We start from the raw sequence: 16722 nt of genomic DNA, 5'->3' as shown, positions 1-16722 counted from the left end.
TCCCTCTCAAAAAAATAAAATAAACCTGCTCCGAGTGTCAGTGTGTTGTAAAGCACGGTTTAAAAATCTTGGTTATAGAAGTTTTTTTTTTGTTTTGTTTTTTGTTTTTTGTTTTTTGAGACGGAGTCTCGCTCTGTCACCCAGGCTGGAGTGCAGTGGCCGGATCTCAGCTCATTGCAAGCTCCGCCTCCCGGGTTTACGCCATTCTCCTGCCTTAGCCTCCCGAGTAGCTGGGACTACAGGCGCCCACCACCTCGCCTGGCTTGTTTTTTGTATTTTTTAGTAGAGACGGGGTTTCACCTTGTTAGCCAGGATGGTCTCGATCTCCTGACCTCGTGATCCGCCCGTCTCGGCCTCCCAAAGTGCTGGGATTACAGGCTTGAGCCACCGTGCCTGGCCTGGTTATAGAAGATTTAACTCATGATAGAAACAAATGTCTGCAGGTCAGTGATGTTAAGCCAGTAGTAAGAGTAGGGCTATAGTGGGGAATGTGACTGAATGTCCTATCACAGGAGCATATCCAGTTGCTTTTATGTCTGACCTGTTACTGATGTGCAGAAGCTTACCCATGCTTGAAAAATCGATTTTGTTCCCTCAGATTTTATGTTCAAATTAAGTATCTTAAATTTTGCCAGCAATTTGGATGCTTTTAAGACATTGCCTGCGCTAAACAAAATCTAACTTAGGGCATTACTACTAGTTTAGGATTCTAATACTAGAGCAATCTCCTCATTTTAAAGATGGGTAAATTGAACCCTCAACCCCGATGATTAGTTGCTTATCCAAGGGAGCACTTTTACTAGTGCTACTGTCCCAAACTGAATCTAAATTGCTTTTAGTCCCAATTCATTTCAGTTTTTTAGAACTTCTTTTTAAATGGTTTCATGAATGACGTGTAATTGCTTAATTCATTTGGAATATCCAGAAGGAAATGTTTGCTTGTCTTTATATATGCTAGTAGTATTGTTTTATATTGTAGATCATGTAGAAGATGAATAAGATATAGTGTGTGATTGATAGGTGGGTTTTGGCTTTTCTAACATCTAACAAGATTTGCTATATTCTAATGGCCTTTTGAACTTGATGATAAACAATTTTGTTTGTTGCTGTGACTAAATTAAAATATATGTTAAGTACCATGGTAAAGTAGTTTTGTCTCTGCATGTCCTATTAGTAATCAGATAAATTTTTTATATGTGACACATTTCATTATCAGTCACACTATTCATTGTGCTAACAGGAAGAAACATATTTAACAATACTTCCATCACTTCATAATCAAGTAAGTTGAGTACTTACTGTGTTTTGGGATAGTTCTAAAGGTATTGGAAGACTTTTGGCAAAAAAATTACAGAGTAATTATAGCAAAACTATGCTATCTCATATATATATTTTTTTTTTTTTTTTTCTTTTTTCTTTTTTTTTGAGACAGAGTCTCGCTCTGTTGCCCAGGCTGGAATGCAGTAGTATGATCTCAGCTCACTGCAACCCCCACCTCCCAGGTTCCAGCAATTCTTCTGCCTCAGCCTCCCAAGTAGTTGGGGCTACAGGTGTGCCCCAGCATGCCCGGCTAAATTTTTGTATTTTAGTAGAGATGGGGTTTCACCATGTTGGCCAGGTCTCAAACTCCTGACCTCAGGTGATCAGCCTGCCTGCGCCTCCCAGAGTGCTGGGATTACATATGTGAGCCACCCTACCCGGCCTGTTCTTTGTATTTTTAGCAGAGACTGGGTTTCGCCATATTAGCCAGGCTGGTCCTGAACTCCTGACCTTGGGTGATCCACCCACCTCTGCCTCCCAAAGTGCTGGGATTACAGGCGTGAGCCACCGTGCCTGACCAAATATAGCTCCATTTTTAAGAGAAATTTAGTATTCAAGTTATTTTAACTAAAAACTTAAACGTTCTGACAGTAAAAATGTATGTTAAATTAAGCTTTTTTAGAATTTAGCACATTGCATGTTGAAGATGATTAAACTGTATTCTGTACCTTAATTTTAGTAATAATACTGTAGAATAATGCAAATAAGTAATTATGTGAGTGTCATTAGGTAATAATATTTCAACCTAAGAGAAAGAAGATACAAATGTGAAATGAAGAAGTCAAATTACCCTAAATTGTTTTTTAAATTTTTTTGTTTGTTTTTTTGAGATGAAGTCTCTCTCTGTCGCCCAGGCTGGAGTGCAGTAGCACAGTCTTGGCTCACTGCAACCTGTGCCTCCCGAGTTCAAGTGATTCTCCTGCCTCAGCCTCCCTAGTAGCTGGGATTACAGGCATGCACCAGCACACTTGGCTGATTTTTCGTATTTTTAGTAGACAGGGTTTCCCCATGTTGGCCAGGCTGGTCTCAAACTGGGCCTCGAACTCCTGATCTCAGGTGATCCACCCGCCTCAGCCTTCCAAAGTACTGGGATTATAGGCATGAGCCACCCACTCTACCTAAAACCCTTATAGTCTTTACTTTGAATTGCAAATATCAATAGAAACTTGTGACGAAGTTTTTTTGTTTGTTTGTTTTTTAAAGAAAAAAAAAATCCTAACTCTGGACACTTTAAAAAGGCCTAGAAGCAATCACAATCCAGTAGCAATTAATGTCCATCCCTGAGTGTGGTCTCTAAATATTAGGACTCAGGAGAGATGGCGGATTGTAACACTGAAGCAGAAATGATCGAGACAAGCCTGAAATACTTTATAATGCCTGAAAGCAATAAAAAAAAAAATTACTGGAATCGTACCAGAATGACATAGGAGCCAATTTTGAGGGATCTCTCACTGGCCGAAGATTAAACAATTTGAGCATCAAAAATAATGACTGCAGTAGATAGAAATATATCAAATATCTAAAAAACATCGGTTTTTTGTGTGTTAGTTTTTTGTTGTTGGTTTTGGTTTGGTTTGTTGTTGTTGTTGTTGTCTTTTTGTGACAGTCTCACTCTGTCACCCAGGCTGGAGTGCAGTGACATGATCTTGGCTCACTGCAACCTCCACCTCCCAGGTTCAAGCGATTCTCGTGTCTCAGCCTCCCCAGTAGCTGGGATTACAGGCATGTGCCACCACTCCTGGCTAATTTTTGTACTTTTAGTAGAGACGGGGTTTTGCCATGTTGGCCAAGCTGGTCTTGAACTCCTGGGCTCAAGAGATCTACCTGCCTTGGCCTCCCAAAGTGCTGGGATTACAGGCGTGACCTACCGCACAAGGCCTTGTTTTTGTTTTATGAGACAGGATCTTACTCTTACCCAGGCTGGAGTGCAGTAGCACGATCACAACTCACTGCAGCTTTGATCTCCTGGGCTCAAGCAATCTTCCCACCTCAACTTCTCAGTAGCTGGAACTACAGGCACGCACTACCACACCCAGCTTGGTTTTTTGGGGGTTTTTTTAAGTAAAGATGAAGTCTCACTCTGTTGCCCAGGCTGGTCTCAAACTCCTGAGCTCAAGTGATCCTTCCACCTCGGGCTCCCAAAGTGCTGGGATTACAGGCATGAGGCACCATGCCCAGCCACCATCAGTTTTTTGTTGTTGTTTTGTTTAAAAAAAAAAAAAAAAAAAAAAAAAAAAAAACGAAAACATCTTATTTGTAAGAAAAAGGTATGATTTCTTAATTTCTGTTCTTAGCATGAATTTTCTTTCCAGTGCAACCAAAACTTCCTGAACCCTTTTCAGCATTTTTGTTCAAAACTTGGAGTTCTATTGCTGGATAAAAAATGCATTCACAAATAAGCTGTGCAATTCGATCACCTTGAAATTTTGACTTCAAACTTTTCTTTGACAGTGTTTCTTCTATACCCTTCATCTAAGACATCCAGCTCCTAAGTGTTTTGCACCCCAGCCAAAATGTAGAGCTAGTCTTCCATAACACCCAGAAGGAAGAGCTATCTGAATGTCTGATAGCTTCCTCCATGGGCAGTATTGTATAATCATATGCACTGTATAGGTCACTGTATAGGCCCTCGGCCTGTGTGGACTCCCAGCTCCCAGGTTGAGTCTGGAACCAGGCAGGGTGGAGCTGCATGCCCCACCCCACCCTCCTCCGCAGGCCAGACCCACTGTGGGGGGAAATGACAGGTGTCTCTTTGGAGCAGGGCATGACAGGGCAAGGAGGTGAGGGGAGGAGATAGCCACGAGAACCAGAAAATACAGAATGAGCCTTCTCCCCATCACCACCACCCTTGCCACTGCTGGCAGGGAACACACCAAGATCTTAAAAATCATCAATTTGTAATAAGTTTTTTAAATTCAACTGGTCACCTAAAGTTGCTGAGTTACTATTTATTACTCTGAAAATTGATAAGAAGAAAAGAATCAGACATTTCTTCCTGTCCTGTACAGGCCATGATTGAGGGCAATTCAGCAGTTGATGAAGTAGTGTAGTTCTTTATATAGGAAAATCACAGGTAATAAATGCAAAAGAAATGATTGAATTAGAAAATCACCATTTTGTAGCCTCTTATGAAATAGTGGATCTAGACCTGTTGTTTTTTGGCTAGGGATGCTGCCATCCCCCTCCCCTCAGGGACAGGTATCTAGAGACAGTTTTGGTTGTCACAACTGGTGAGGACAGCTACTTAGCATCTGGTAGATGAAGGCCAGACATGCTGTTGAACATCCTTCACTTACGGGACAGTTCTCCACAACAAATAATTATCTGGCCCAAAATGTCAGTAGTGCTAATTTGGGAAACCTTTATCTAAACAATAATTATCAATGGCCATTCAAGCAGTAAGATAAAAAAGAAGGTTGATGGGGATATTTATGATGGGTGGAACAAGCTAATAACACCTGACCGAAACTCAACCCACTGATTGACCTTAAATGGGAAGCTGGTATTAGGTGCCTCCTGTGGGGATATAATAGGAATTACATGGTATCTTCCTGTGAAATACGTCATCCGAAATGGTTTAGCCAGCATCCATTAAGCTTCTAGATCTAGGCCAGGTGTGGTGGCTCATGCCTGTAATCCCAGCACTTTGGGAGGCTTAGGCAGGCGGATCACAAGGTCAGAAGATTGAGACCATCCTGGCTAACACGGTGAAACCTCATCTCTACTAAAAATAAAAAAAAAATACAAAAAAATTATCCAGGTGTGGTGGCGGGCACCTGTAGTCCCAGCTACTCAGGAGGCTGAGGCAGGAGAATGGCGTGAACCCGGGAGGCAGAGCTTGCAGTGAGCTGAGATCATGCCACTGCACTCCAGCCTGGGCGACAAAGCGAGACTCTGTCTCAAAAAAAACAAAAAGCTTCTAGATCTAGCTACCAGTTTCCAGGAATTATGAAAGATAGAGGGACAACTTAAGTGACCCTATCAGGAAGCAGTCAGTCCAGTCCGGAATGTGGGAAGGAAATTCTACAAGCCAAATGACCCAGTTTCTTCAACAAATAAATGGCGTGGAAGGAAAAAATGTAAGAGGCACAGTAGGAACTGTCAAGGAATTAAGTGACAAATAATCAAGTGTAGTGTGTGGTTACATTTTGATTAACTAAATCAAATGTAAACAGGTATTTTGAGACAATCAGGAAAAATTGGGTATTAGATATTAAGGAATTAGTCATTCACTTAGGTTGATGACATTGTTGGGTTTGTTGTAAGTCCTTATCTCTTAGAAATACGTATGTGAAGTACTTACATGAAATATTTATGAATTGAACTGTGTCTGAGGTTTTATTTTTCTTTTTAAAAGTGGTCAGGTGAAGACAAAAAAGGCATACTGATAATTGTTGAAGCTTAATGATGGAAATTACTATTCTGTCTTTATAATAAAAAGTTTAAAATTAATGAAAATTCTGTTAAGCTTTGTGTATATTCTATTTTATTTTGGTGTTCTTTGATCATGTATATACAATGGAAATTTTATTATTTTTAGATACTGTGTGTCCTGCCTGGTGCTACCAGCACTTTTTTTCTTTTTCTTTTCTTTTTTATTTTTTTGAGACAAGGTCTTGCTCTGTCTGTCGCCCAGGCTAGAGTGCAGTGGTGCAATCTTGGCTCACTACGTACAACCTCAGCTTCCCCAGTAGTAGGACTACAGGCCCGGGTCATGTCACCATGCTGGCTTTATTTTTTTTATTTTTATTTTTTAATAGAGACGGGGTTTCCCTATGTTGCTGAGGCTGGTCTCAAACTCCTGGCCTCAAGCACTCTTCCCACCTCAGCCCCCAAGTTCTGGGGTTACAGGCGTGAGCCACCATGCCTTGCCTTTTTCTTCTTTTTGATGTTGTATATTGTTTGGGAACTCTTAAGTTCCTTTGTGAAATTATGCTTTATAAAATATCTTCTAGGATTCGTTTGTGGGGGTCTAACGACCATCTTTTTCCATTGATTTCAATTTCTATGTGCCATTTGGTATGTTATTTTACAGATTTTTTTTAATCCATTGGAAATAGTGAGGTGCCCTGAGAAAATTTATTCACATGTAATACATTAAATCTGACCAAAAGAAGAAATATTACTGAATCACTGTGTTCATAGTATTAATCTCTTCTCTCTTATTTTTAAAATTTAGTTCTATTGTTTCCACCCTGCTAGCTCTTATGGATGGATTGGACAGCAGAGGGGAAATTGTGGTCATTGGTGCTACCAACAGACTAGATTCTATAGACCCTGCTTTACGAAGGCCTGGTCGCTTTGACAGAGAATTCCTTTTTAGCCTACCTGATAAAGAGGTAAGAATTTAATGTCACTCAAATTTTGACAAAATATATTGCTGTTTATTAATAATAAGTCTTGGTGTAGTAAAAATTTGGAGATTCTTGAGTTTTGTATCATGGTCTTGTCAAGTGATAGTTGTTAGTGAACAACTCAAATGCGGACAAATTTTTATTCTTTTCTTTAAATATAATAATGCCTTCCTAAAATTACTCTTAAAATTCTTTCAATTTGAGTGTAGCCTTTGGATGTTCTAAGTGTTGCTTCAGAACATGTGGCTTAATGAGTAATTAATCCTTAGCCAGTTTGCTAGCCTTGGCTTTTTCATGAATATCATATAATCCTACCAAGTTTTTTTAAGTCTACTTAATCTTCTGGGAACCAAAGAGGAAAATATATGAAGAGCTGTCTGTACTCTTAAAAACAGCTCTTAACATGCACCAGAATGTATAGCTACTTTAGTAGTTACTTATTTTCTCTTACTTATATTTATGACCAGTATAACTTTAGTGCTATAAATGCAAATATGTTTAATAATGAGACTTAAGTTCATTAAACTCTAAAAAGTACATCTTTTTTCTTATTTTCACTTTCATATTTTGCTTATATTGAGTTTTTTTGTTTGTTTGTTTGAGATGAAGTCTTGCTGTCACTCAGGCTGGGGTGCAGTGGTACAATCTCAACTCACTGCAGCTTCCGCCCCCAGTATTCAAGCAGTTCTCATGCCTCAGACTCCCGAGTAGCTGGGATTACAGGCACATGCTACCACGCCCAGCTAATCTTTGTATTTTTAGCAGAGAGTAGTTTTCACCATGTTGGCCAGACTGGTCTCGAACTTCTGACCTCAAGTGATCCACCTGCCTCGGCCTCCCAAAGTTACAGGTGTGAGCCACTGCACCCGGCCAATATTAAGTACTGATCACTTTAAAATTTTAGGTAATCAAAAGAATTTTTAATTGAAATTAATGTAATCTGAATAGCATTTATTATTATAGTTGTAAAAAATTAAATTGTTTTTATTCATAGGCTCGAAAAGAGATTCTAAAGATTCACACCAGGGATTGGAATCCCAAACCACTGGACACATTTTTAGAAGAGCTAGCAGAAAACTGTGTTGGTAAACATTGTTTTAAGCAATTAAATACTACATTTATTTCAAATATGAAACAAGTTGTATTAGGTTGGTGCAAAAGTAATTGTGGTTTTTGCCTATAAAAGTAATGGCAAAAACCACAATTTCTTTTGCACCAAACTAATAAAGAAATACAAGGTTATATTTGTTTCTTATCTCTTATTTGTGGCATTTTCTTACGAAGTCTTGGTATTAAATAGAGATATTTGACAAATTGGCCATCGGGGCAGAGTAGATAATAATATAATTGTATAAAATACAATATATTATTATATCATAATAATATAATAGCTATTCTTTACTGACCATGTTTTAGTCATCATTTTAAGCATTCTACATATATTATTTCATGTAATTTTCACATCATTCCTGTGATGTAGGTAGCAGTATCTCTACTTTACAGAAATGGCTGGAGAGCATTATGTGAATTTTCTAAGGTCATACAGCTAGTAAATTACAAACTGGAGTTTGAATCTAGTCTGTGTGATTTTAAAACTCTTGCTTTTGACCTCTGTGCTATACTTAGTGCTTGTGTATTGCACTCGTAAAAGTTGATTGATTGTTGGCTATTACTACCCGATAAGTTTACTGGGTAAAAGAGATTTTGGTTTTACTACTTTTAAATATTTGCTAACTATATTGCGAGACTGATTTTTAATTTTCTTTTAACCATGGTCATGCTAATAGAGTTTTGTGTTTCTTTGTTTGGTCGGCTGGTTCTTTTCTTCCCCTGGTTGCTTTGGATAGGATACTGTGGAGCAGATATTAAATCAATATGTGCTGAAGCTGCTTTATGTGCTCTACGACGACGCTACCCACAGATCTATACCACTAGTGAGAAACTACAGTTGGATCTCTCTTCAATTAATATCTCAGCTAAGGATTTTGAGGTAGCTATGCAAAAGATGATACCAGCCTCCCAAAGAGCTGTGACATCACCTGGGCAGGCACTGTCCACCATTGTGAAACCACTCCTGCAAAGCACTGTTGACAAGATCTTAGAAGCCCTGCAGAGAGTATTTCCACATGCAGAGTTCAGAACAAATAAAACATTAGACTCAGGTATAAAACTTGATTGACCATTTAAAGTTAGTTTTTATAATCAGTAAAGTGAAATGTTTCATACATACCAGAAATATTTATTTGTAAAAGAATCTCTTGAAAAAAATTTGGTAAGGCTTTACCTGGGATATTTGAAGGAAATTTAGCCATGGATTGCCCTTAACTTAATTTGCTGTAAGGTTGGGGTGCATTTTTACATTTACTTATTAATTCATATCTACAGAAATACTTTTGATTCTTTGAAAAATTTAATTGAAGTATGCTAACTTGGTAACTGAAGCATTAAAGATTTGCTTTGCAATCCAGAAGTTACTAATACGCAGTGTTTTGGTTTTACAGATATTTCTTGTCCTCTGCTCGAAAGTGACTTGGCTTACAGTGATGATGATGCTCCATCAGTTTATGAAAATGGGCTTTCTCAGAAATCTTCTCATAAGGCAAAAGACAATTTTAATTTTCTTCATTTGAATAGGTATATTTTTCTTGCAAATCAATGTTTTGCATGTGTAAATTTTCTAAAAATAAATGAGATGTGGTTGAAAAAGTAAAAAATGCTAACCAATCTGCTATTTATTTAAATTAAACTACCAGAAATTTTTTGTTGTTATAGTTGTCACAATAGTAGAAATTACAGTCTATAAAAATATTCCTAAAAAGCTTTGGGTATCGGTTGTTGCCAGAAACTATGTGAACCATGTTATGATTGGTTGGCCTTATTGGCAAGACATTTTACTTATGAAAGTTTATAATTGACAATTTAGGGGGAAATTTTAAACTGTTTTTTCTAAAATATAGCTTATTAATGATTTCCCTTTCAGAAATGCTTGTTACCAACCTATGTCTTTTCGACCAAGAATATTGATAGTAGGAGAACCAGGATTTGGGCAAGGTTCTCACTTGGCACCAGCTGTCATTCATGCTTTGGAAAAATTTACTGTATATACATTAGACATTCCTGTTCTTTTTGGAGTTAGTGCTACATCCCCTGAAGAAACATGTGCCCAGGTAATTTGGTGCTCAACTATAAGACAAAACAGCCTTTTGGAAATAAAAGCTAAAATTGCCTCATTTTTTTGCATTGTGGTTTTTTTTTGTCTTTCTGATTTGTAACTTCAGGTTTACAAAACAGAATTATGCATGATTGCTTAGTCATTAAAGAGAATGACTTTAAATCCCACATTCACCCTTAATATCTTTGTGACCTTAGTAAAGTTGTTAGATCTCTCTCATTTTCCCCATTTGGAAAATGGAGATAATAATACTTACCTCATATGGCTGTTGTGAGAATTAAATGAGTAGAGTACTTAAAATGGTGACTGCTCCTTAGTAAGTACTCAGATATTCTGCAGTTTCTGTTTTTGGTATTTGTATATTAACTTTTGTTTGTTTGTTTTTGGTTTTGGTTTTTTTGAGACAGAGTCTCTCTCTGTCATCAGGCTGGAGTGCAGTGGCACGATCTCAGCTCCCTGAAACCTCCGCCTCCAGGGTTCAAGCAATTCTCCTGCCTTACCCTCCCAAGTAGCTGGGACTACAGGTGCATGCCGCCACATCCAGCAAATCTGTTTTTATTTTATTTTATTTATTTATTTGTTTGTATTTTAACAGAGATGAGGTTTCACCATGTTGCCCAGGATGGTCTCGAACTCCTAGGCTCAGGCAGTCCACCCTTCTCGGCCTCCCAAAGTGCGTGGATTATAGGCATGAGCCACCGTGCCTGGCTATATTAACATTTTTAAAATATAAAAATATTTTATATTTGTAGTTTTGTTTACTTTTGATTACAACAGAAAAATCTAGATTTCTCCAACTGTTTTCTAGTTGCTTGAAGAAATTATCTTTTCAAAAAAATGAAACTTTTAAACAACATTTAAAAATAAGGTTGCGGGATTTTGGAGGAACATGTTAAAAACTTGAGGACTTTATATGTTACTTCTGGGAGGTTAAACATTGTTTCAGACTAATAGAACTAGCATTATTAACATGTTGACTCTAACTGAATTTGTTTTGTTCTCGCTCTACTAGGTGATTCGCGAAGCTAAGAGAACAGCACCAAGTATAGTGTATGTTCCCCATATCCACTTGTGGTGGGAAATAGTTGGACCAACACTTAAAGCCACATTTACCACATTATTACAGAATATTCCTTCATTTGCTCCAGTTTTACTACTTGCAACTTCTGACAAACCCCATTCTGCTTTGCCAGAAGAGGTAATTTATGTGGGGGGGGAATCATTATACTTTTAAAAAGAGAGTTGTTTGTACCAAAATAATCATAACTTACTAAAAAAATTCAAATGCTATAGAAGTGAATAAAAGGATACCATTGTTAACTATTTGGTATATGTGCTCATTGGGTAAGATGGTGTATGTATATATTAAGGATACATAAATTTTTTCTCTTAAAAAATGGGATTATATGTCGGGCGCGGTGGCTCACACCTGTAACCCCAGCACTTTGGGATGCCGAGGCGGGTGGATCATGAGGTCAGGAGATCGAGACCATCCTGGCTAACACGGTGAAACCCTGTCTCTACTAAAAATACAAAAAAATTAGCCAGGCATGGTGGCGGGCGTCTGTAGTCCCAGCTACTCTGGAGGCTGAGGCAGGAGAATGGCGTGAACCCAGGAGGCGGAGCTTGCAGTGAGCTGAGTGAGCCACTGCACTCCAGCCTGGGCGACAGAGCAAGACTCCGTCTCAAAAAAAAAAAAGTTTAAAAAAAATGGGATTATATGATACATACTATTCTGCAATTTGCTTTATTCACTTATCAATAAATGTATCTCATATATTTGTTAGTGCTAAAGTCTCCTTAGGAGCTACATGGCTTTTCCACTTTTGATGTAGTATAATTTATTTATCCAAAGCCCTGTTGATAGGTTTTTTGGTTGTTTTCCAGATTTTTTTCTACTGAACTGTTAAAGTGAGGGTCCTTGTATTTTAGTTCGTATGAACACTAGTATGTGGATTTTTCTAGTATTGATTCCTAGAAGTGGAATAGCTGTAGCTGAGTATTTTACATTTACAAGTTTTAACAACACTAAATTACTCATTCAAGTTTGTGCCCATTTAGACAACTGCCAATAGTGAACAAAAGGCCATGCTGCTTCTGACTGGAATACTCTTCTCTTACATATTTGCCTGGCACCATTTTTTATTTTTCTCAAATCTCTGCTCAGATATCATCTCAGGGAGGCCTTCTTTGATCAGAATTTCTCAATAATAGCAATAGCTCGTCTACCCATCACACTCTTTTCCCTTTTCCTACTTTATTTGTATTGCCTCCTGCCATTAAATATTAATTTGCTTGACTCTGTTTCCCCATCAGAAAGTAAAGTACATGAAATTAGGGACTATTTTTTGTCACCTTTGTATCCATAGAGCACATAACAAGCATATTGTAGGCTTCTGTGTATTTTAATGAATTAGTTAAATGTTTTTTTCATACCTTTGACAAAATTGGTTTATGCTTTTTAGTACACTAGTAGGAAGATAAGCTCAAATACTTATTAAAGAAATATTTATTGAGTGCTTATTTTCTCCCAGGCGTGGTTCCAGGCACCGGAGATATAACAGTGACTAAGATAGACAAAAATGTATATCCTTACACATATAGGGCTAGCATTTTAGTTGAGTGGGGGAGAGAAGTTTTTAAAAATTTATAATACTAATTATTGTTGTGAAGAAAGATTTAGCTAAGGAGTACCAAAAGAGTATGGGTAGGTTGCAGTGTTAAATAGGCTACATAAGGCTTCAGCAAGAAGTTGATATTTGGCCGGGTATGGTGGTTCACGCCTGCAATCCTAGCACTTCGGGAGGCCAAGGTGGGCGGATCACCTGAGATCGGGAATTCAAGACCAGCCTGGCCAACATGGTGAAACCCTGTCTCTACAAAATATTAGCGGGATATGGTGATGTGTGTCCGTAATCCCAGCTACTCGGGAGGCTGAGGTGGGAGAATTGCTTGAACCCAGGAGGTGGAGTTTGCAGTGAACCAAGATCCCACCACTGCACTCCAGCCAGGGCGACAAAGCAAAACTCCATCTCAAAAAAAAAAAAAGATGATGATGATATTTGAGGAAAGATGTGGAAAAGGTAAGGTTGTAAACTATTGGAATAGCTGAGGGACAAAAGGTCCTAGCGGAGGAAAAAGCAAATGCAGAGGCTCTGAGGCAGATCTGTGTGTGGCAGCTTGGAAAAATAGCAAGAAGGGCAATGTAGGAGGAAAGGAGGCCAAGGTTATCAAGGGACCAGATTATGTCCCCAGTGACTCTGTATAATCATAATTGATTACAAAACCTGCAAGTTAAATAAGCTAGGAAATGAATATTAAGTATATATTATAAACTCTTTGAGTGGGGGAGGTCCTTAAAGGTTTCCAGTTTAGTTAATTATCTAGTTTCATACTCTGTCACCTTTATGTGGACATCTCACCTATGTTAAAACACTTTCTACACAGTTCTTTTTGTTACTTCTGACTCCTAAAAGTCCAGCTTATTGAGGGAGGCTTTCATTTCTTTTTCTTTTTTTTTAAACCATAAAGGGGTCATGCTAACCTTCTGTATTGTTCTAATTTTAGTATATGTGCTGCTGAAGCGAGCACAAATCTTCCACTTCTTAATCTCCATTCATTTCCCAGATTGCATATAGAACTTGACTAATACATCTTCATCATGACAAGTCTTTGTATATTTGAATACTCTTTTATGTCTTGCTAACCCAGGCCCTTTTCACATTAAACAGGATATGGTATATTCATTAGGGCTATTAATAAAGTAGAAGTTTATTTCTTACTCACTTTAACAATACTAGGCAGGTTGATTACATTGGCAAGTTTGTCTTCTGCTGTGCAGTCATTCAAACACTCAGGCTGAAAGATATTTAATTTTATTTACTTTTTGTTTATTTATTTTTGGAGATGGAGTCGTACTCTGTTGCCTAGGCTGGCAGTGCAGGGGCACTATCTTGGCTCACTGCAGCCTCAGCCTCCTGGGTTTAAGCAATTCTCCTGCCTCAGCCTCCCGAGTAGCTGGGATTACAGGTGTCTGCCACCATGCCCAGCTAATTTTGTATTTGTAGTAGAGATGGGGTTTCACCATGTTGGCCAGGCTGGTCTTGAACTCCTGACCTCAGGTGATCCACTTGCCTTGTCCTACCAAAGTGCTGGGATTACAGGCATGAGCCACCTCGCCTGGCCTGTTTTCTTATTTTCATCATGTAGCCTTCCAGGTCGCTTTCAGTCCAGTCAACTGAAAGGACAGACTCTTGCTTGTGCCTGACTTAGAAGTGGTGTAAATCACTTCCTCTCATATTCCACTGGCTAAAGCTCAGTCACATAGCCATACTTCATTGCAAGCACAGCTAGCAAATCTGACCTAGCTGTGTGCCCAAAGAACAAGAATACAGATTGTGGTAATAGTAGTAGACTTTGTTACACAGCACACCAGGTTGTAGTTTCTTCAAAATTCTAGTCACTCTCCTGAATGTCTTTCTTTTTTCTAGTTCTTTTGGAAGGCCAGAGCCAGAATGAATGAAGTACTCTAGCAGTGTTCTGATAAACACAGTGGAAAGAAAGATTGTTAGCCATAGTATTACTGGCTTCTTATTTTGTCAACTGAAACTATTGATCATTTTGAGATTTGAAATAAAGATAATGGCTTTATGCTCCGGGTAACAAGTAAGACAGACTAGGTGAACTTTGTATGGATGTGGGGAGGTTGAAAAAAAATAATCAATTTAATCTGGGGAAACGTTATCGAGAACGTGGAAATTCTGTACCAAAATTATTTTCTTAAAGGATAGCTTCTCTTAGTTTTTTTCTTAGGATAATGTTTTCTAAGCCTATAATTGCAAATTGGGTAAAATATTTTAATACCACATTCTATCAGTAGGGGAGAATGGGCCTGGGACTAGGAATTGCCTATTTTTAGAAAATGAATAGTCCATAGGCATGCAAATAAGCAAGTTTTCAGTGATTTAGTGATACCATTGATATAACATTAGACTATACTATATGAGTAATACTGTGTAGTCCATTATTAGCCACATTAAAATTTGTCCATCTCAAAACTGCAGTCAGCAAACAACTGTCTATATGCATGAGCACAAGTGGACCCACTCAGGCCAGTATGGAAAGATGAGAAAGAATGCTGTTAGTGGATTCGGAGTTTTCATGAATCCATGAAATGCAAAGTAGTGAGGATTAGATTGATGAAGATGACCACAATTCACAGCATATGCATGAAAGGACTGCTTTGAAAGGCAAGAGTGATTTCTAGCTGAGGATCAGTTCTGTGAAGGAGTTGAAAGAACCTTTGAGCCGGGCGTGGTGGCTCACACCTCTAATCCCAGCACTTCAGGAAGCTGAGGCGGGCAGATCACTTGAGGTCAGGAGTTTGAGTCCAGCCTGGCCAACATGGAGAAACCCCATCTCTACTAAAAATATGAAAATTAGCCAGGCATAGTGGTGCACACCTGTAGTCCCAGGTACTTGGGAAGCTGAGGTATGAGGATCGCTTGAACCCGGGAGGCAGAAGTTGCAGTGAGCCAAGATCGTACCACTGCACTCCAGCCTGGGTGACAGAGCAAGACCCTGTCTCACAACAAAACAAAACAAAAACAGCCTTTGGACAACCCTGGGGTAATTGACTTTCTTCACTTTTAGTCCCTATACCAAGCAGCAGTCAGCAGGGTGGTTTGTCCTCAGCTAGGGCAGTGTGGTTGTGCCCCAGGACTAATGTAACAGAGCCTTATATATGGCTGCTGATATCAGGAGAAATGGGGAGCCCCTGTGCCCACAAGACAAATTGTAGGCACATTTCTGCTTCCAGTATAGACTAGCTTTCATAGTCACTGGAGGGAGAAGCTAGAATAAACAGAAATAGCACCTATGGGCAAACAGATTTAAAAGGCAAACACGTAGTTATAAATAAACATTTGAGGAAGGACAACCTCATGAATAATATCCATGTATCACCAACACAAACTGTGACAAAGAACCAATTAGAGACATTATAAATGAAACAACCCCTGTAAAAAGGAAATAAAATTTTTTATAGGCTGAGAAGGGAGCAGACCCAGATGAAAGGCAAATTAGCAAAGTGGAAGATCATGAGACCAGTAATTCTTAAGTATGTGATACAAAAGTACAAAGACTTGAAAAGTATGAGGAAAAGATTAAAACAAATAGAGGAGATAAAGATCTCATGGGATTTATGGGAGATAAGAAGTGTAGGGAGAAAATATTCACACAGTAGAACATTTTGTACAGTTAAAGAATACTATGAGACTTCTTAAGATTTAAAAGCCCCATGTGTTCCAAGTATGATAAATAACATCACTTAAATAATGCCAAAGGTACAGAGAAAAATCCAAAAATGTTCCAAAAGAAAAAGCATACTAGAAAGGAAGGAAAGTCAAATTGCTTCTATTTTCTCATTGGCAACAATGACCACTAAGGAGACAGTGGAGCAATGTTTTCAATGTTCTGAAGTAAAATAATTTTGACCTATAATTTTCTGTCCACCCAAGTTAGCATTTGCATGAGAGAACAAATAGATATTTTTGAACATGCGATGTTTACAAAACTATGCTTATAAACCCCTGACTGGAATAATTTTTATTTTAGTTTTTGAGACAGTCTCGCTCTGTCACCCAGGCTGGAGTGCAGCAGCACGATCTCAGCCCACTACAACCTCCACCTCCCAGGTTCAAGTGATTCTCCTGCCTCAGCCTCCTGAGTAGCTGGAATTACAGGCACACACCACCATGCCTGGTTTAGTTTTGTATTTTTAGTAGAGAAGGGGTTTCTCCATGTTGCTCAGGCTGATCTTGAACTCCCAACCTCAGATCCGCCTGACTCGGCCTCCCAAAGTCTTGAGATTACAGG

At 38.6% G+C, this 16722-nt stretch overlaps 1 protein-coding gene across 1 annotated transcript in view; it reads left to right on the top strand.

The window, feature by feature from the left end:
- The window catches only part of ATAD2 (ATPase family AAA domain containing 2), a 78148-nt gene that overhangs the window by 38745 nt on the left and 22681 nt on the right, over positions 1 to 16722 (top strand). Inside the window, exons 14-19 of the mRNA XM_023224399.1 lie at positions 6500 to 6659; positions 7669 to 7759; positions 8522 to 8836; positions 9176 to 9308; positions 9655 to 9841; positions 10859 to 11044. Of these exons, the coding sequence (XP_023080167.1) occupies positions 6500 to 6659; positions 7669 to 7759; positions 8522 to 8836; positions 9176 to 9308; positions 9655 to 9841; positions 10859 to 11044 (1072 nt within the window). The remainder of the gene's footprint in view (positions 1 to 6499; positions 6660 to 7668; positions 7760 to 8521; positions 8837 to 9175; positions 9309 to 9654; positions 9842 to 10858; positions 11045 to 16722) is intronic.

This window comes from Piliocolobus tephrosceles, chromosome 7 (assembly GCF_002776525.5).
Source record: "Piliocolobus tephrosceles isolate RC106 chromosome 7, ASM277652v3, whole genome shotgun sequence".
In the NCBI taxonomy this organism is placed as follows: domain Eukaryota; kingdom Metazoa; phylum Chordata; class Mammalia; order Primates; family Cercopithecidae; genus Piliocolobus; species Piliocolobus tephrosceles.
This window is presented reverse-complemented; position numbering and strand designations above follow the sequence as displayed.